Below are 20990 nucleotides of genomic sequence, written 5' to 3' on the forward strand. Positions count from 1 at the left end.
GTAACTTTTGTAGCTGCTGGCTAATCTCCACAACATATTAACACACCTTAGAGCACATGTCGTAAATTTAAAGTTTTGAACACGACATTATGTCAGAAGTTAACTGATGTTGAAGCTGACTAAGCTAACATTAGCTTCGGTCCACGGTTAGCTAACAAACAAACACGAAACTACCAAAGCAAACGATTTAAACAGATGTTACTTAAAATATGATGTTGATATTGTGAGAAGTTAATAAAGGAAAATGTGTTATGAAAATACCACTTTTTAATATTTACCTATTAATTGAATGAATCGCACCACAACAACAAACGGTGTTTGAACCGGAAGTAGTATCTTACTGACCCGTTTTCACAGCTCGCGCCACTCAACTGCGTGAGAATGGCGCTGCACGCGCAGTTTTTTCAGATTGCACTTTTTCCTCTTAACACATTTTTTTTTTTTTTTTTTTAAGATAAGAATGATATTAATTGTAAAAGACTATTGTTTGGAAAATACTACATTCACAAACGGGCTAAAAAGAAACCACACAGGCGTACAACATGTAACAGCATAGAGATTAAAACAAAAAGAAAATAGAAAGTAAGAAAAAAAGTATGTAAAAATATTTGCATTATACCACAATATATAAAGAAAATTGAAAAAAATGTGCATCACACTACACTAAATAACTACAGTGTAACTAATAATTGAATGTTGAAATAGATGCAAATGTGCAATATAAATGCCAGTTTAATATCAGTTAAATAATTGCTCAGATGAACAATCCAGTCTCGCTAAAATAAATCTAATAGATAAAATTATTCAACAGTGTAAAGGCTTACAGTCTAAATATAACTTTTTCTTGGCAGTATATGGTCTTAAATGGAGAGCAGCCAACAACAACATATTTGAAGTCAAGTTATTTTTGTGCACATGCACATTCTAAGAAGCAATGTCACACATGCACTGTCAAAAAAATAAAACCTATATATGTATATTTTAAAAAAAAAAAAAAAATTAAAATAAAATAACTGTTTTTGTACCAGAGTGTAAACATGTTTATATCTGCTTGTAAGGTGGGCATTTTAATAATGGGTTCTATGGGATTGACTCGCTTTTAGAGCCAGCCTCAAGTGGCCATTCGAGGAACTGCAGTTTTTGCTACTTTCATTTTTCAGCCCTAGAGGTTGCTGCTTGGTGCAAGCTACCAGCCTCAGCATGCGAGTTACCAAGGTGAACTGCTCTCAGTTGCAAGATGGATGTGATCATCAGCCCAAGTGGTTTTCCACCATCCTGCCTTATCAGGCTGCTCCCATACCCGTCCTTCACCATGGAATGCTCCTGAGAGGGATTCCCTGGAGCAAGAGCACCATGTCCCTCCACCCTGTCAAGCTTGAAGACATCTATGTGTCAACCAAAGTTTCGTGTGTCTGTCCCACCTCGGTGGAGGTTGAGGGTTTTCAGCCCTGTGTAGGCCCAAAGGAACAACAGCCTCAGCGGCTGAAAAAAATGCTCAACATCCTCTGAAACCAGATCATCTCTAACTGCCTGCCAAGGCTGAATTGGTCCAGGAGAGCTGGAGTTTTCATCACCCTGTGAGGGGTGAGAGGCGCTGACATTGTGACTGAATTCAGACAAAGCTCACATAAACTGCCTGTTAACACTCTGCTGTCTAAACACAGAAAGAGAAAAACCACGTACAGTTCTCAGGTACACAAAGCACCTGCACCACAGTGATAGATTGTTAATAGTAGAGTCCCAAACACACACACATCGTACCTGCAGGTCTCTGATGAGGCAAGTGAAGGAAGGTGTTGGCCTGGATGCTTTTAAGGGTGGCAGCCAAGCCTCCTGATGTCATCTGACTTTATTGATACAAGGTCTTGAGGATAGGTAGGTGATGACATCATAGGAGGTGAAGACCAGCTGAGCCAAGAGCTGATCCAGTGACTTGCTAAGCTAGAACCTCGACGAACCACCTCCCGAATGAGCTTCTCATTTCCCACCGCCGCCATAGGTCGTAGTTTTGTCCCTCACTTTTCAAGACAACTATCATTTTCATGTTGGAAGCTTTAGGTTGTGGAGCTGTATGGTGTTATATTGAGGCAACAAAAAAGTGGCACTGGACATTTGTAAACATAATACAATTTATTAAGTTTTTTTTTTTTTTTTTTTTTATAAATTTTGAATTTTACATATTTTCCCCATCTTTTTACATAATACAGTTAGATCTAAATGCAGCCCAACATTTACAGGCTATATACAACTTAAACTTTCTCCATAGGGAAAACACACAAGTGTATTGTTGCTTCTTCAAGTATCTGAATCCCTGTAATTTCTGACACATTTTGCTGTGGTGCAATATGATTTCAAAATGCATTTGATCTGGATCATTTGCATATAATCTGAAGGTGAAGAAAGGGCTTATTTATCTTTGCACTTAAGGAGTTGCTCCCTGTTGAAATCACACTGTATCAGAGCAAAATGCAAAAACATTCAGGGCCGAATACTTTCCAAAGTGGCTGAATGTGATATGAACATGGGAAGAGGTCTGTGTAGTCGTCACCCCCTGATGTACGTCACTGTACATGGTCCCAGAAAAAAACAAACAAACTATATCATCAAATTTACACTGAACAGGAGAAGTTATTCTCCACATGAAACAAGCAACAGTAAATCTTAAAACACAAAGTCAGTTTTAAATGTTACACTTTACATACACATGATACTTTAATAAAGTAATTACGTTTTCTTTAAAAAAAAAAAAAAAAAAGGGCTTAGATTCTGATAAGTGCGCTACTCCATAGGCTTTCATAGGCCAGTACATTCAGATTAAATTAGGAGAGCACAGCATGTTGCTATTTTAGCAAGTGCTATGCTAAACTGCAGTTTTGCTGCTCATTGAGACGAAAAGAAATATTCACAGTGCTCGCTTTGGAAAAAGACATATACTGATTGGATTCATGTCAACTGCTGAAACCACTTCATAGTGATCCCAACCCAAAATTGTCGGCGATAGAGCTTCAATTCTGTGTCAAAAATCTTGCAACATGTCAAAGATGGCAGCGCTGCTGTGGGTCCTCGCTTTCAAACACAATCACTAAATTAGCAGGCATGAATGCATTCACGGCATGCAAACACACATCCTACCACCACTTGCCTTGCAAGACGACACAGAAACACACTTTATTCTTCTATTTCTATATTTTATGGACCTTTTAGGTATTCACATTCAAAATCTCTGAACAGTCAACTCCCTCACTTTGTAGCATCGGACTGACATTTGGTCAGATGCTGCAGGTTTAGTATTTAAACACTCCACTGTCTGTTGTGACACTGACACTTAGTGGGCAAGTGGATGTACACGTGATCCTATTCGGCAAAAATATTTTAAAATATATTAGCAGCTGTGACAAAAACATAACATGATCATAAAACACTATCTTGTACTTGTTCTCAGTGTACACTTGCCAGTATGTTTGAAGGACAAGTACTAGCGAAGTAACAACTGAGTCATTTAATTCCAACACTAACAACCAAACCCTGAAAAATCTGTGTATTTTTCTAATTTATGTGGCCGCTGTCTGAATGACATCCATCAGCAACATACTCTTCATTGTGGCAGGGGCAGCAGCAGTATTATATTGACCATAATCAGCCAGCAGGGGGAGCTATTGTTGTATGCGCTATCACTGAGGACTGCAGCTCCAGTTCAGGAGCTGTAGTTCAGTCCATGATTGTGCTCCAGCCCTGCAGCATGTGCCTCTGCCAGAGAGGAGAAGCTCCTCCTGATCACATTCCCAATGTGCTGGTGGTTATGGCGGGTTGAGCACTCTGATCCTTAACTGACACAGCCCTCAAAACTCAATGTAGCCCCTCACTCAATGATCAACTACTGGTTAATCCACAGCAGTCACAGTGATGGCAAGGAATCTAACTACCAGCCAGAACCTACATGAACACTGTAACAGGGTGCTGTCATGGACACTGTGCTGGTGCAGCACATTTCCCAGTTTGAAGCCATAAAGCTCATGTGACATTGATAACTGCTCCATTAACAGATGCCAAGTGAGAGTCTAAAATGACACATCTGTCCACTGTACACCGCCACATACACTCAACAGGATGACTATCAACCACATGCAGCCTGGCACATCCTAAATTCAGGATCAAGATTTCAGGACACTGGCAGTCTAGTATTGAAAGAGGTTTGCGTTTTGTCTTAGGAATGTTCCCGGCTTTAGATCAGCTGCAATGCTTCTGAATGATACTGAAACTCTGTGGATCAGCGAAGTGTCCGGCAGCTCTCCTGCCCTCACTGTGGCCTCCTTGATGGCCTGGTCTGAGGTTCTCCCCTGGCAAGGGGCGTCTCTGTCCTCCAGCCTGCTGGTCCTGTTGGCGGTGTTCAGGCCAGCTTCAGAGTGCTGATGGGGAAGGAGGGCATGGTCACCATTGTCACAGGGTTGAGCACTGTCTGACCCACCAGCTGCGGGTGATGGGTCACCATTTGGGTGCTCACTGCTGTCTGCTTGCCGACAATGGTGGCGGCTGGTTGGCTAGGTGTAGTGCCATTCATCTGAGGGTGGGCGTGGTTTATGGTGTGGGTGATGTGACCCACAACAGTTGGCTGTGTGACAGCCACAGGCTGGGGATAGAGGCCAGGTAGATGCTGGCTCAGGTGAGCCACAGGGTGCACGGTGATGTGGCTGATGGGTTGATGGCTGGGGGCTAACTGGACAGAGCTGGTGGTGGTGGAGGGAGCCAGGTGGGTAATATGTTTGGGACCACCCCCCTGGATGACATGGTTGACTGCTTGGATGACTGACGGGTGTGATACTGATGCATGGGCAATAACTGTGGGGTGTAGGTTGGGCATGGTGACCATCTGTGTCTGGGTGGGGATCAGGGGCTGACTGAGGGTGGTGGGAGCGCTGGATGTTGTGGCTGTGAGTGTTAGTGGGGCTGCAGGCTTGGACACCGGCTGTGGAGGAGTCACTGGCAGTGGCTGGAGCTGAGGCTGGTGGAGGGGGGCTTTTTGCTGGATGGAGATGTGTTGGGTGATGAAGGAGGTAGTGGTGGTGGTGGTGGGTGTCAGGGTTGGTGTCTGAGTGGGTGTAGCAGTCTTGTGCAGCTCAGATTTCATGGTTTGAGGCACGGTGGGTAAGGCAGTCTGTGCTCTCGGCGCAGTGTCATCTTCGAGGTCGTCATCCATAATGTCTTCGCCTTCTGCAACATCAGCAGAGGAGAGAATGAACTGTCATGAGAGGCAATGTGATTTCACAGTATTCATATTACTAACATTCAGATTTAAAAAAAAAAAAAAAAAAGGTGGTTTGGTGCTATAGTTGATGGGGCATTCTGCAGGTTGGAGCATTAAAATGTATTTTGGATTAACATTACTTTGAATATTTACTTGATGTTTATGCAGGGGCAGACCAGTATGCCTCCTGTAATCCCACCCTGACCATCAGCCTACCTGAGGCAGTGGAGGTCGAGGCCTGGTCCTCCTCTGGCTGCACTGTCTGCCGGAGGACGCGGTCGATCTCAATCACATCCATCCACTGGCTCAGGTCATTCTTGAGCTCTGCTAATCGCTGCTGCGTGGCTATCTTCTCTCTGGCCAGTCGCTCCATGTCGTGCTCGTACTCCTTCTCTTTCCGCTTCAACGTCTGAAAGGAGAAAGCGGAAGTCGGTGAAACCCTCAAATCATTGAACAGAGTGACTCCATGACAGTGTGAGCTGCTGCCTGTGAATGGACACCTTGTTACCGGTTTGTTAGGTTCAGGAGTACAGTGTAATGCAATAATCCAATGCAACAACCCCACAATTAATCCTGTCTTTGTGAAGCTTTGCTTTTGTTGACACAGTGTCAGAGAAGTGTTGATTCAACTCAATATAAATGTTTGAAGCCTTAGTTGGTGGTTTTGAATTAGACTGTGACATCCTGAATTATGTTCACCTCAAAGGGGGTTTGACACACTATTAGAGGCATAACACCGGGGACACACGGGGGCTAAAGTACCACAACAGGTCAATTCTCAGGCGAGCAGCAGCTTGCCTGATCAAACCAGAAGCACATTTCTCCGGACCAGTCACCAAGCGATTCTGCAGTTTTTATAATAACCTCATGAATTTATACGGTAAAGTTTTGTATATGTTTCTGGATCAGCTGGTATATTTCATCATGAAACTTCAGGAGAATGGGGGCAGGCATATCGAGAGGGTTAGCAAGCATTCATGGGATGCACATTTCATCATTTATCAGAATCATAGGATCCCATGAAATCCATTTTAATTTTTCCAGATTCTTTTTTTCCATCCAATTATAGTAATTATAGACATTACGCTTCAGTCAGGAGATTGTCTAATTAATGTATGTATTAGTCGTGTTAGTTAAGCCTCCACCAACAACCCATGGATTCCTACAGAATGTCCAAAAACAAAAGCACAACCCTCCAATAAACCTCAGTAAGAACATCTGCATGAATGTCCGTGCCGTCTTTGTCGTTGATTAATAAGGAATTTGTCATCAAATAATAATTTAAAAATAAACCTGAAACCAGAGCCTGTGTGCAGGGAGCAAAATAAAAGAGCCACAGAAGCAGGAGGGAAGGAGGAGGTGGAGGCGACAAGTATGGAAAGGAGGAGGTGCTTCCAGGCAGTGGCTTTCTGTGACCCAATTTCCCTTAACCTGTCAGCTGACACAAGGCAAAACCAAACAAACTGAGCTGGACCTCCCTGTACACAGCACCACGAGGAAAAGGTTCAAAAATGGATGAAAACTAAAACAAACAGCAGCACACTGTGCTAGAATAATGAAGAAACGTCAAACAATATATAAACCATTAAGAACTTATTCCCTGGCCAAGGCAACATGTTATTCTGCTGGGGATTAGTGCTTTGACATCAAACACCTTATATAATTTATCATATGTCAAGTTCAGCTTGGTGAAACTATCTAACACAGACTCTGGACTCGGTGGCAGAAGCTCAGGGAAATGACTATGTGTGAAATCTGTTGCCAGCAACCTCATGACTCAGGACCATAAAGCCATTTCCCCAAAGGGTGGACTTCCTGTTAGTCATGCCACCCTGGATCTGTGTGTGAGAGATATCTGTATGTGTGTGTTTGTGTGTGTGTGTGTGTGTGTGTGTGTGTGTGTACATGTGCCAGACATGTGTGAGAGTGTGGGACTGAGAGAAGTGCATCTGTATGTAAGACTGAAGTGTTGTGTGTATCTTACTGTAGCTGGATGTAGAGAGACTTGTATCAGTGCGGTCAGTGTGTGTGCATCTACAGTACAATATATACATACATGTACATAAATAGCAAAGGGGGACAAAAGGCGGGCCCTCAGCACCTGTCTCTAGTCCTTATCCAGGATTAGAAATGCACGGGTCAAGCAGTCTGCGCTTGGACTGCATCCTACTGGGTGTGTTTTCAGTCACTCACACACACAAACACAAACTCAGAGGAAGTCCTGTTCACGCATCGGTTTGGCAGATGGAGGATGCAACAAGAACACAATCAAGACCAATTAAATCCACATAAACAAGCCATTTCATTTTGTTATCACGGAAGGTGAAGAACTTTAAACTATAAGACAATACTGACATATACAGCAGCACCAATATACTGCAGGAGGCTAAGCTAATGTTAGCCTGGTGGATTAATCAGTCTGCAGCAGAATCACAATGGCTTTCACTCAGTACTGCTAAAGACAAACAAGGAGGACACACTGTCGCCTGCTGCTTCGGGAAGACCAAAAGACTTCGAGCACTGCACCATTTCTCAGTCAGAAACATGAAGTTATTGTATTGTAATTGTCTTTTGAAGCACACAGAGTAGGGCTAATCACACACTCCACTGAGTAATGAATAACAAAATCTGGACACACATGTGCAACTCGTGACCAGCCATCAACAGCCACTGTCAGCCAGAAGAGCCGCTGATCTGTCAAGCAGCTGTTCAGTATGAAAACGTTAACGATATCCTCGGCCTCAACACATAATGTACTGAAATGCCCCCATCTTTGGTTGTCATGGAAACAGCTGAAACCCTCCTTAAGGTGACCTAAAAGACCACACACACCACATCATGTGCCGAAGGTGCTCCTTAGTTTTCCCAGAGCGTGTTTCTTTTAAAACTCAGCCTGGCTGTAGGGATGAAAACGATCATTCACCACCTCGTAGAATCGATTTTCTGATACAAATACTGAGTGCTTATCCAACAGGATCATCAGTGTGGCAGAGTGAAATAGTTAAATTAGAGAGTGTGCAAAATATGTGACACGTGGACCGAAAAGGGCTGGCTGCTTCTCTTTTACACTCATGTATTAGCAAGCAGCCTTACGTGAGTGGCGCCACAACTGTGCATGCCACATACTATGACTCATGGAGAGAGAAAACGCTCCACAAACACCGAGACCCACTGAACTCTCTCTGATGCAGAGCTGATGGCGGACAGAGCAAACACTGCGCTTGTCTCTGCAGAAACAGCTAGCCTGAGATTAACTATGTAAACCTGATGAGAGAGTCTGCCGCGGATGGATCCCACATGACTTCACCACCACGTTAATAATGTCACCAGGTTGGTTGGACACAAGGTGCCAAGTACCTTGTTGGTTCTATGCACATGGCCGCACCCCTTGAGCCTCCAGACCTCCTCCTTCCAGAGGGACGAGGCTCCACCTTGGCCTTGTCTGTATGTGAAAATCTAGATCAGTGCAGGGATAGGCTGCATTATGTGTGTGTGTGTGTGTGTGTGTGTGTGTGTGTGTGTGTGTGTGTGTGTGTGTGTGTATGTGGAAGGTAAACAGTGCTCAAGCGTTGTCACAAGCAATGCGAGTGCCAAGCACATGGCCCCACAGAGAATGGGAGGGGGAGGGCGGCAGATAGCGGGGGATTGAGAGAGAGCAATACAAGCTGTACTCACTGACTCACTTTTGCAGCAGACTGCACAAGGCTGGGTTTTCTTAAAGGGCCAGGAGCACCGGGGGCCACGTTGCAGACATGCCGCTCAGCCTGGCTGACTGATCACGCTTCTGCACAGAGGTCTTGTGACAGTGTGGTAACCATAAACCCTTGTCTTACTGTGCCTTCGAGCTGGAACAGAGACCTCCACGTGGTGCCTGACTTCAACAATAAAAGGCTTGTCTGTGAAAATAACTCCTTATCTCTGCACACCGTTCCTTGTGTGCAAGCTTGTGCTGGTCATACCTGACCTCATTACCTCATCGTGTCTTAGGACTGGTTGATAGTCCAGACCATGCTTCAGTACGTGTACTGCGCTGACTGTGCGTAGGTGTGTTGTGGCAGTCTGTAATATAGCTGTTCTTTTCATGCAGAACACCTGGGCTGGAAACAACCCTTCTGATAAAGATTTTTGTCCTTTTTCCTGCAGAAAAATAGTTTTCCTGCAGAAAGATACTACACACTTGCAGTATGTACCCATAGCAAATGTAACAGTCGATGAGTTTGACCGTCATCTTGACTCAAAACCACAAAAGAAGATTCTGACTATCACAGAGACTTTCACACAGAATAAGCCGAACCCTTAAAAACCTTGAAATATTAAAGAGCAGTGACCTCGACTGCCAAGAGAGGCTGATTATTTTTAATGTTCAAGGCTGAATGAATACCAAAATGTCAAAGCAATCAGTGCAATTTTGTTTTAAGGCAAGCCTTCCAAGGAAATATGCCATTATGTGCACAATGAAATGTCATTTACTTTGAATGCTAAAAATATTTTAACACATATCCACCTTCCTCCACCTCTGTACCCTCTATTTCCCCACCAGATGGCACAACACGTTTCAGACTGGTATTTGGGCAAAAGCGAGGAGGAACAGGTTCAGTCAGCTTTGAGGGGGAAATTCAGCACGAGTGGAGTAAACCGAGCCTTGTGTTTACCGCTCCATGTTCCCTCCCTGCTGCTGGCAGCTAAGCCTGGTGGCACAGCGAGTCCTGCCTGTTGCAGTGCTGGGCGGGGGCCCAGCACGGGGGGCTGACGTCACGCGGCTCAGGCTAGCCATGTGCTTGCTGCTCATGTGGCCTTAAAAGCTCAGAGAAGCAGGATGGAGGGAGAGGGAGTCGAGAGGCGGAGCTCTGATGCACTGGGGCTTATTTTACAGCCTTGGCTTTAGCAGCGCCACTACAGGCTCAGGGAAAAGCCTTCAGGAACAAGATGTAATATGTTTGAAGTAAAATCTGAGCCCATGTATAGCTCTGTCAAAACACTGACACAATCAAAGAAGGAAAATCAACAGTTTGCAGGGAGGTTCCTGGTCGTATCTGCAATCATTTGCACTTTAAATGAAATGAGGAAGTGGAACTTGACCTAAGTATCGACTGGGCACTCATTTTCAAGTTCACACTTGAGATAAATCAAACAAAATGTGATGCCCAGCCTAAAGCCTCTTATTTGAACCTCTCCTGAGCTCTGTGTTTTTGTGTGCGGGCTGCTGACGAGAGGAGGGCAAGGACAGGGGTGGGGAGGGAGGGAGCATTCAGGGAGAGAGACGTATGCAGGCAGGACACGCGTCTGCACCACCCATTCGAAGATGACAGTGTGTACACGTGTTGTTTTTTTTTTTTGGTTTGTTTTTTTTTCTGGCCTCCCATCACCTTAAGTTCCCTTCTTTCATCCCACCCCTCCCTCCACCTTGTAACAAAGAGACACGAGTAAACTGTTCTGACCTACAACAGATTAACTGTTACAGCACCAGGCTGTGTGTGTCACTTCTCAGAAATTCATTTTCAATTTGATGCAGAGTTGTCCGGCTCTGATGACACAGTTCATGAGCTTGTCAAAAAATAGCTTAATAAGACACGTCAACAGCTGCGTCTGCGTAGCTACACGTGATGAGACGGTACGTTTTTGCAGAAAGTGTAACAGTTGTGATTTTTCTCCTCAGTCTGTTTGCTTTAAACACCTCTCTCGTCCCGCTCGGCCGTTGACAGGAGCAAAAGAAAGGCAGGTCAGTCTGCCAGTTGAACACAACACACTGAACAGTGCGTTGCTTAATCGCACAGAGGAGGGGGCAGAGGGAGGGAGACTGGGTGACGAGCTCTGCACCCACGCTGTCCTAGTTTCCCTCAGTATCCATGCGCAGAGTGGAATAACCAAACTGCTGCTACTTTGAGTATCAAATCAGCAGCACGCACAAAATGTACATGACTAAACCTGCACTACAGCTATCTAGCAATATGGGATGGGAACAACTACAGGGTTGGTTCTTTCACAGAGGCCTTAAAAGCTCACAAGCAAGCAGGGTTATCAACTGGCATAAGTACCCAATTATTATGTAGGCCTAACATCAAACCCCAATCATAACTAAGCAAATGGAAATACAATAACATTACCACAAGAACACTGGGTGCATCTTACACCTGGATCAGGTAACTAGAATAATTACAGCACAAACACACACACAGAAATATGAGAGCTGGTCTTAACCTGCAACACCTGACGCCCACGGGTGAACTCTGAGATTTAAACATGTCACCCTACAGTACCTATCTATGGGAGAAAAAAGTCAAACTCTGACGTGCTGGACAGTTCACAGTCACAGTCTGAAAGAGTTAAACTAGGCCAGTGGTGGACTTTTGCACCAGCTGTTTACAACCAGGATACTCTGGAGGGAGTGCCTGACTCAAACACACGGTGAGTCACTTGTGGGCATTGCACACATTCCAAATATTAAAAACAGAGTTACTTAAAAAAAAATGGTACAAAAGGGGGAAGTGATAGATATTCTCCAGCAAAGAAGGATCTAAACACAGGGAGACAGGAAATGCAAGAAGAAGCAAAAGTAATACGAGTGATGGTTAGCAAACAGGAAGCTGAAAATATTCTCAAACCTTTTCAGTCTGACTATTGGTGATAACTGTTTATCCGAGACAGACGATGATAAGTCAATCCAACATCCATCTTATACTTTATGTCCTTAAAAATCAATTTTAGCCCTTAAAAAAAAATCACTGCACTTTTTCCTACAATGTTTTTGGGTGAAACAGGACTACATCAGGTAAAGAACAACCATGGCACACCCTCATACGTGATCACGCTACTACAAAGGAACATGCTTTCTTTGTTCGTCTGTTCTTTGTAACAAACGCCCCTCCTCTTGTGCCGAACACCTCAGCTCACATGGCTCCAAAAGAATGGAGGATCCATTGTTCAGTAGTAATCATGAGTGTCAACAAACTTGTACAAACAAGTTTTAACCAGACTCACAAACATCTGAGAAATGCAGTCCACAGGCTGAATCTTACAGGCTGATAATTGCTAGTTGCTAGAATATTTTGTTCAACCATGGACACAATAAACTAAACTCGAGCGTTTAAGCTCTGGTACAGTATAGTATAGCTGTTTAGCTATAGGTCCTTGCCCAACACTTGTATCAGCAAACTAGACTGGAGTTTACACTAGAGATGCACTGATGCATATTTCTGAGTACCAATCTGATTCTGATACCAGAATTTGGATATCTGCAGATATCTTCATGTTGTTGCTGTTGCAGTTTGCCGCCCTGGGACATGCCAAGTCTCTGAGGCTGAAAAATTGTGAGGTGGCTCTTCCATTGCCTGACCCCTGCTGCATTTAACTAATGTTTTTATGAGATCTTGTCCGCTGTGTTGACTGGGTTTTACAAGGTTGACAACGCTGAAAGCTGCTCCTGTCTCTCCTTCCACACGCTTACCACAATATATAATTCACAAGATCATCAGACAGAATCTGGATTGGCGATGTCAGTCCCATTTCCAGTGAGTGACTTACAGACGGAATTGGCATCCGATACATACATTGGATTGGATCTGTCGCAACTCTAGTTTACACCACCATTAAGCCGCAATAAAACAATTTAAAAAGAGGGCATGCAGAGGGCAAGCATTGACCTACTTCTCCTCCAAGTAAAAACGTCAGAGCTATTCATAATATGACCAGATGCCCCTGATATGACCTCTTGGTAAAACATTATATGATCTTGCAGTACACACACACCCACTACATTTTCAATCACTCATTAAATTCACACATTTTGCAGTAAGGCTCGAATCAGACCTCAGGAACCAGCAGCTCACCTGAATGTATCTCAGCGCGCTTCTCAGCACGCTCAGATTGGACGTCTTCTTCTCGTCTATGTTGGGGATGTTCTTCTTCAGCGTCTCAAAGCACTCCTTCAAGTGTGCTCGTCTGACAGACACAAGACACGGAGAGGGGGTTTGAGACAGCAGAAATGGTAGAGCCACACTCAGTTCTATTTTAGATTACACAACAACATTTTCAATTGGTGCTCTTGACTAAAAAAGATCAAGCTTAGCATTCAAATTAAACGGCGACAAATAGACAAAGCAGGAAAACTTAAATCTATAGAACAGAAGCCATTGGGGAAAAAAACACAGATGATGTAACGATGATAACCTCAGATCTCTCTTTCTTTAAGGAGCTCCCTATGGTAGACAGGTTGAACCCACCTGTTTTTCTCAAGCTTGTTATGCACCTCTCTTGTGCCTGCCCTGTAAGAGCACAAATGAGAGCACAGTAAGAATTTGGTGTCCAAAAGGGCAACGTGACAAGAATAATCAAAATCAACCAAAGTAGGGTTTTCTTGCTTTGTTGCAAGCTGATAATTTAGTGGTAATATTCAGTTGTGCGTGTCAGATTCAAAGCAGAACCAGAGTATTTTAGCAGTGATATACTCATAAGGTAACAGCAAATGCAAACTGTTGCTTGTTTTTCTCTATTTAAATCATTCAAAAAAAATAAACTCTTTGAGGGGTTTTAGGAGTCTGCAGCTCTAAAGTGATTAAGGACATTTAATAGACTTAAGTACTGACTGACAAAAATTAACAGATCAATTAAAAATAATACTCAGCTGCAACCCTATTTCAATTATAATGTAAACAAGTTCATCAGTTTAGACTTACCCTCCAGGCCTCTTCTTGTCTAGGTGGCGGCCGTCATCAGGAGGGCTCCCCCGGCTGATGGGGCCGTTCTGTAGAGGAGCCTGCTGGGGCACAGGGCCCGACTGAGGGAGTAAGGCCTGTTGCTGGGGGGGTGAGACGATGGAACCAGGATAGCGCTGAACCAGCTGCTGGTGTGTCTGCTGCTGTAGCTTAGTACTGTTAGTTTGGGCGATGAGCTGTGGGTGATGGTGGTGGTTCTGTATCAGCTGCTTGTGGTTGGCCGTCAGCACAGAGCTCGGGGGGTCAGGTTTGGGTTGTGGAGAGCGTGGCAGAGTAGCGGCAGGTGGTGGAGCAGCTGGAGGGGAGAGCGTGGCGACAGGGAGAGTCGGTGAGCCTGTGGGGTTGGGGGTGACCACTGGGATGGGGATGACAGTAATGGGCATGGAGGGGGGAGGCAGAGAGGGTGGTATGGGCACCGAGTGGCGCTCGGTGCGGAGCTCCTCTGCTTTAGAGACATTGTTAATGTGGATTGTTGAGTTATAGTTCACATCAGAGTGCTTCTGCTCTGTCAGCTGCTCCAGACGCTGCTTTTCCTTTAGCTCATCCTCTGTGGAAGAAAGAAGGAAGTTAACAGAATAAATAACTGTTTCCTCCTATAGAGACTAGTACTATAGATCACACAACAAAATATGAATACCCTTCATACTCGCTCAATGATAGAGAAACATCACTATTAGAAATATGACCTTGATTAAGATATCTGGGATAGTATGTGATGGGACATAAAACAGGCCTATTTTCAATTTCGACTGTCCTGATGGATTGCCACATGCTTACAATGCATACAAAACATTAAAATCAGTCCTTGGTAATCTACATAAAACACACAAACCAAGGCCTACAACTCGACACATTCATCCTGATTATCCTAATTATAGTAAAAAGGTTAACAGATTAAAGTGTTTAAGATTTAAAGCTGCAGGTATATCCACACAGAAAACACTGACCCTCATCACCCAAAACTCATGTAACATGTCAGGAGCTCACAGCAGATTTCTGTGTCTCAAAACAGCAGTAATGCCAAATAAATGGTACCAAAAAGATAAGGACAAACATCTTCTAGCAACAGCAGTGAGCGCTCAATCACTGGCAGATGGTCAGTTTTCATATGATGACTTTCTGTGGTCAAGCAGTGAGCATAACCATTACCAGAATGCAATATGAGCAATTGGGGAGAAATCAAAGTCTGAGTGAAGCCGTGTTTCCACCAAGCAGCCTGGTTCAGTTCGGTTTGTTACACAATGGAACAATTACTTTTGCGTTTGCATCGACAAAAGTTGTGAATGGTACCAAGAGAGTCATTCCTTTCCATCCTGTTTTTTCGTTACCCCTCTGTTGAGGCACCAAGCACACTGATCTGGGACTTAAAGATGGAGCTACAAACACTGCAGTCCATTGATCGGTTAGAAAGAATCAGAGTAAGCAAAGCTGTATCGTCGTCTGCACTCTGATGTAGGACTTTCCAAATCCCCTGTTTTTTCAGCAGTTTTTTTGTCTCGCTGCTTGCAGCCTTTTCTTGATTCCGTCTAAACAGCCACACATCGAGAAGAAAGAACACAAAACATTTGACGCTTTACAGGTCCAGTGTGAACAATTTAGTGGCATCTAGCTGTGAGGTTGCACATTACAACCAGCTGAAAACCCCTCACCCCACCATCCCCAATACTTCCTGCTAACAACACGAAAGACCTGCTCCCTCTGTAGCTAGAAACAATTCTTATCTTCAGATGATTACACACGAATGAAAACCTAATGATGAAATCCTACAGTCTGGACCTTTACGGAATAGGCCAGTGTATAAAGTGTGTGCTAAGAGCGCGAAGTTGAGCGAATAAGAGCGTGTGAGCTGCAGCAAAGTGACGGTGAAAGCAAACAGAGCAGAGGAAAACTTGTCAATCTGGAAGTAAGTGTACAATATAGGTAAGGAGGGTGGAGGTATAACGACATTTAAAGGCAACTTTGTGTTCCTTTGCTGACTGTGTCGCATTACGTATGATGTCAAGCTGCAAACGTGGTTGACACAGCTATTACCATTCAGTAACAGCAGCACCTACATTTAAGAGTTCTGTCTGTGGCGGATATGCAAAACAGATCTCGAGATTAGGTACATTTAAGTATGGAAAAAAGTGACAAGCTTCACAATAGGTGAAATATTGCAGTATTTCGGTGATGAAAGAGGAGCTGGAATCAAAGAGATTCATCAGCCTTGTTGTATTGTCCAATCAGAGTCCAAACATCCCTGCATACTGGTCCCTTTACTGCACAACTTAAGATTCAGTGGCAGAGTGGACTTAATTATATTACAACACAAGCCTTTTACAAACCACTGAAAACATGATAATACAGATGTTAAGGATTATAACCAGCACAAAACTATCAAACTAAAAACACTTAGACACAATATGAAATATAAAGATGAATGGTGCATGATGGCACTGTATTATCGTTTTATGGGGAACATGTCTCATCACTGCAGACCTGTAGCTAGCATTTATGCTCAGTTGACAGTTTATCATTTACTGATATGAATGGGGTGGACAAAACAATAGAAACACCTGTCAGTATAATGCAACATAATTCAAATGCACATTTAAAGTCGTTTGAATATCTGGAATATTGAAAAGTCAGTACTCAGTGCTGGTCATTAAGCTTACGATGAACTCTTTACAAAAGCAAACTTTTTGATGTGATGGATACTACTAATATTTTCTCCTGTGAATAGCAAGTCATCCACAGATTTCAACCTGCCAGCGTTGTATTTGTCCAGCAGTTTAGAGTTCAAAGTTTAGGAACATTATAACCCTCCTTATACACACACAAACAAACCTTTCACTGAAGCTTTGCCCAACTCTGACAAAACAAAGCAGCAAATCAGATATTATGTGAAGCAGATACACACAAACGCATTGTAAACGTCATGTGGAAGAGGAAGGGACATGTCTAGCTCCAAATAACTCTGGAGATCAATTTAACAGTATCATATTCAACAGTCAAGTGTGTTGGTTGTTACTGATAAAATGTTTCTTCAAAGTAAAAAGAAAAAAAGAAAAAAGAAAGAAAAGAACAAGATGTTCTGTACTGTGTGCAAACCAGCTTTCAGAAGACATTTGACGGCATGTTATGAGAGACTGATAACTTTGTAGTGTGGTGTTGACACACCAGGCCGAGGACTGCCTTTTCTGAGAGAAACCCTAAGAAACACTTATAAAAACAAAAGGGTTTTCTACAGACATTATATAACTGCAGCAGCACATTGGAAACACTGGCCTACTTTTCTCCACACAGTGACCTGCTCTACAGTAGCAGGGAAGGAGGAGGAGGGGGGAGGAGGGAGGAGGACTCTGCTCTCCCAATGCAGCATGGCTGGAGGAGCTGGGAGTGGAAAGATGCAAGAGCTCTCACTCTGAGCTTTTCCAACGTTCACAAATGCTTAAGGTTGGAAAGCTTCACATTTCAGAGTTTGTAAAGTCGCTGGACTCGTCCGTTTGCTAATGAAGTCGCACAGGTCTGCTTCACAGCCTTTACAGACAGAGCAAATATACTTGAACACCAAAGCAAGCACGGTGTGCAAGGTGAGCTTGTTTACTGCAACACAGTCCAACTCACAGGAAGTAGGCTGGTGGTATAAGCCTACCTTTGGCTGACTATTTCAGTCAGTATTTCCTCTACTTCTGCTTCAGCTTTGCAACAATGACAATGTCTGTGCTGGCAACCAACACGCTGAAAATGACAAGTTTTGATGGGGATTTGGATAGAGTTCACCTCAGCAAAATAATAGGAATAAAACAAGGGGGGGGGGGGGGGGTCATTTAGGGAGGGCAGATTTCTTCTTCTCCCTTGAACCAATTTCAATCATGAAAGCAGTTTAACCCTAAAACACAACCTAAAAATGTTCCTACTGCCTAAGTCGGCCAATTGGCAGACAGCAACATGTCCAGGTGTGATAGGTGCTTAATGAGTTTATGGTTGTGGAAACTCTGCTCTACATGTGCTGGTTCAAGGACATGCTTTACTGATTAAACACACCTCAGCTTTCTTTTTTAGTAATTTCCTTCAATTTCCTTACACAATAAGACACCTGTTTAAATTCTGGAAATTGGTTATCATAAGACGATTTGCATTTCTGCAATTATGAATTGCATTATGTTTCAGTTGGTGCCACATTGAGGAATACAGCCTGAAGTAGCCAGACACAAAACAAAAGGTATTCAATCTTTGGAAAAAACATTTGTGAAACTGAATTGGTAATAACATGTTGTAGTAGACTTTCAATACAGCACATACTACAATTAGTGTAAACCCACAACATGTCTTGGGTTTAGCCACTGAGACACGGACCATTTCACAATTCGTTTTTCTCCAGATTGCGTGCTGTAGTGACTCATCTTCTTCATAAACAATCTTTGGGAGGGGTTGCCCAGCACGCACGTGGTGAAAGGGGCGGGACCACCCCCCACCTGCTGCTAACATATGGAGGCGTGGTTGGTTGGCACACGTCATCGACAGACATTCAAAGCTCTCTACGAGCGTCTGAAAGGCGAGGGAGATTTTTTTTCTTATTTTTTTTTTTTTAACGAGACAAGCAGACATGAAGCATGCAGATACGCGCTGTTTCAACACCACAACACACTGTATTTTTGAAGCCGCAGTAATGATTGAAGAGCACAGATGCATGAAGGGGAAGCCTGAAAGCCTGAGTCACTTGATCCCCCGTCAGGTCATTATGTAAAGCGAGCTTGGCATTCCCTGCGCCACCGCCCTTTATCGCCCCGTGTTTTGGTTTTTTGATTTTAAATGTCTCGCAGCAGTGCGCGCAGTCAGTCTCACATATAGTGACAAGAAAAGGCAGAAAGAGAAAGGATGTGCGAACTTTACAGTGATGCTACCGTGCAGCCTCCCACTTCAACAAGCCCGTCAATGCAGCAGGTTTCAATGCAGTAACCCCTGATACCGCAGCAGCCCGTGTATGTTTATTAGCCGTTGTTGGCAGCTTTGATTTAGGACACAGGCAAACACAGATGAACCAAAGCCGCACTTAATTAAGGAATTAATCAAATCCTGCAACGCGTCTTCACATAAAAAAACGAATATGAAAGTAAAAGTAAAATGTCACACAGCGACTGAAACACATTCGTCTCCGTAGGCAGTCGTATTTTTATTTAAAAGCAACAAAACGGTGATTTTTATACTGGAATTAGCTAATGAATGGCGCCGATAAATCAACCATAAACAGGATTTGACTTTAACTCAGGAAATAAATCTTTCAGAAACACGTTTCACTGAATCGTTGACTATTTGGCCTTTAATATTTCCCAGTTGCCAATGTTTGAAAAACATAAAGAATATTTCTAATAAAATACAAACTTACCACGTGCTTTCTGTTGTTGCTGGGCTTGCAATTCCAAAAACTTGGCTGCTTCCAGAAGCGTTTCGATGCTCATTTCTGTCCAGTAGCAAAGACTGTGGCTCGATTTTTCAAGAGAAAGGCGATAAAGCAAATGCAATACGCGCCTGGGCACAACAGGGAGAGAGGTTCCCAGTCAAAAGCTGGAAAAAGGGTAATCGGATACCCCCTCAGTAGAAACTCTACCACTTACGTAGGAGAGTTACAAACAAGATGGCGCTCAAAGTAGTGGGAACAAATAAGGTTTGTGAATCACGCACCGTTTGTAACCGCCCACCGACAAGACACACTCCCTCCCGTGCACATCGGAGAGAAAATGACAAAACACGGAAAATGAATCGGATGCGAGTAACAACTGTGTTATAAACGGCGGAGTCGCGTCCGTTACAGTTGTTTAACTGATCCAACACTCGCCTGAGCGCTAACTTTAATATGTGTTTTTACGAAAACGCAACAAAATGTTGCCAAAAACTGTTAGCGGCTAGCTAAGTGCTAGCTGTTGTCCCTAATGCGTCACTTAGTAACCACTTGAGCTAGTCAAGTAAACAGCCTTCTATAGCCCAGCGTTACATGGCACGACAGACACGTTTAGTGACGGTCAGGATTTCTAAAGATCGAGGGATTGTTACACAACTTATATTTTCTTCTTACACTCTCTTGCGTTAAAATCAAATGCCTACTTGTGGCTTGTTCATGAAAATTCACTCTGGAAACACTAAGCTAGCGCCAATGTTTATTCAATGTATTAAAATACAACGCTTGTTTAGCAGCGCCTCGACTCTCCGCAATTTACAAGTGACCATGACTGCAGTAAATTTACATCTGGTTAATGTATTGTTCAAGCACCAATCAGCGTGAAGAACAACAAGGTATGGCGTCGGCACACATGGAAACAAGCGTTGTAATGCTTTCTCTCCCGCGTCCGAGCTTTGAGAGCTCCAGAGAGCGTCAGACGCAAGCAGCGCAGAGCACATTAAAGATAAGTCAGAGGTGGTCTTGATAATGATGCCAGTCAGTGAGGCTCAAAATGAAACCAAATTAAACAGTGTGAGCTGTGGGAGGGGCTGTAGTGTGAAGTATGAGTGCTGACCTGCATTCTTCACTGCATTACGTTTCCATTACAAGCACGGAGGCAGCAAGTACTCAAGACCTGCATCCTAAATACTACTCAAGCATTTTGTTTTCTGCTCCCGTACTTATATTACCACATCACATCTTAGAGGGAGATATGGTAATTTTTACTCTATTACATTTATTTGACAGTTATTTTGCAGATTCTGATTAATAATAAAAAATATAATACATAAATGCTGTATTTATGTACAGAATTTATCTATTGATTATATAATGTTCATGCATCAATAATTATAATCCAGTAATATAATGTTTTGAAACGGGCCATTCTGCATGATGAGTATTTTTACTTTTGATGTAAATTTTAATGTTAATTTTAATGTTTTAATGTTAATTTTGTACTTTTACTGAAGTAACATTTCAATGCAGGACTTACTTGAAACAGAGCATCTCGACACTTTGGTATTGCTTCTTTTACTCAAAAGATCATAGTATTTCTTCCACTGCTGCACACAGGACAACAAATGAGGGCTCTAACTTCACGAACTGTTAATATTTA

General features: G+C 43.3%; 1 protein-coding gene across 2 annotated transcripts; it reads right to left on the bottom strand.

The window, feature by feature from the left end:
- Positions 1-2111: 2111 nt before the first annotated feature.
- Positions 2112-19599, bottom strand: mnta (MAX network transcriptional repressor a). Of its 2 annotated transcripts, XM_076735454.1 has the most exons (6): positions 19322-19599; positions 13915-14500; positions 13462-13503; positions 13069-13180; positions 5459-5651; positions 2112-5208 (listed from the first exon to the last, which is right to left on the bottom strand). In XM_076735454.1, exons 1-6 carry the CDS (start codon positions 19392-19394, stop codon positions 4388-4390), a joined length of 1827 nt encoding a protein of 608 aa, XP_076591569.1. In that variant the 5' UTR covers positions 19395-19599; the 3' UTR covers positions 2112-4387. The 2 variants fall into 2 exon arrangements, with proteins under 2 accessions (XP_076591569.1, XP_076591570.1); XM_076735455.1 differs by lacking the exon at positions 13462-13503 and having other exon boundaries at positions 19322-19525.
- Between the last annotated feature and the right edge of the window lie 1391 nt (positions 19600-20990).

The sequence above is a fragment of the Chaetodon auriga genome, chromosome 7 (assembly GCF_051107435.1).
Source record: "Chaetodon auriga isolate fChaAug3 chromosome 7, fChaAug3.hap1, whole genome shotgun sequence".
In the NCBI taxonomy this organism is placed as follows: domain Eukaryota; kingdom Metazoa; phylum Chordata; class Actinopteri; order Chaetodontiformes; family Chaetodontidae; genus Chaetodon; species Chaetodon auriga.

Excerpts from the sequence above, each read along its gene's own strand:
- mnta (XM_076735454.1), bottom strand. The coding sequence starts at position 19,394 with ATGAGCATCGAAACGCTTCTGGAAGCAGCCAAGTTTTTGGAATTGCAA. Across the intron at positions 14,501-19,321 it reads GCAACAACAGAAAGCACGTG|AGGATGAGCTAAAGGAAAAG; the intron begins GTAAGTTTGTAT and ends TTTCTTCCACAG. Across the intron at positions 5,209-5,458 it reads CTCGACCTCCACTGCCTCAG|AAGGCGAAGACATTATGGAT; the intron begins GTAGGCTGATGG and ends CTGATGTTGCAG.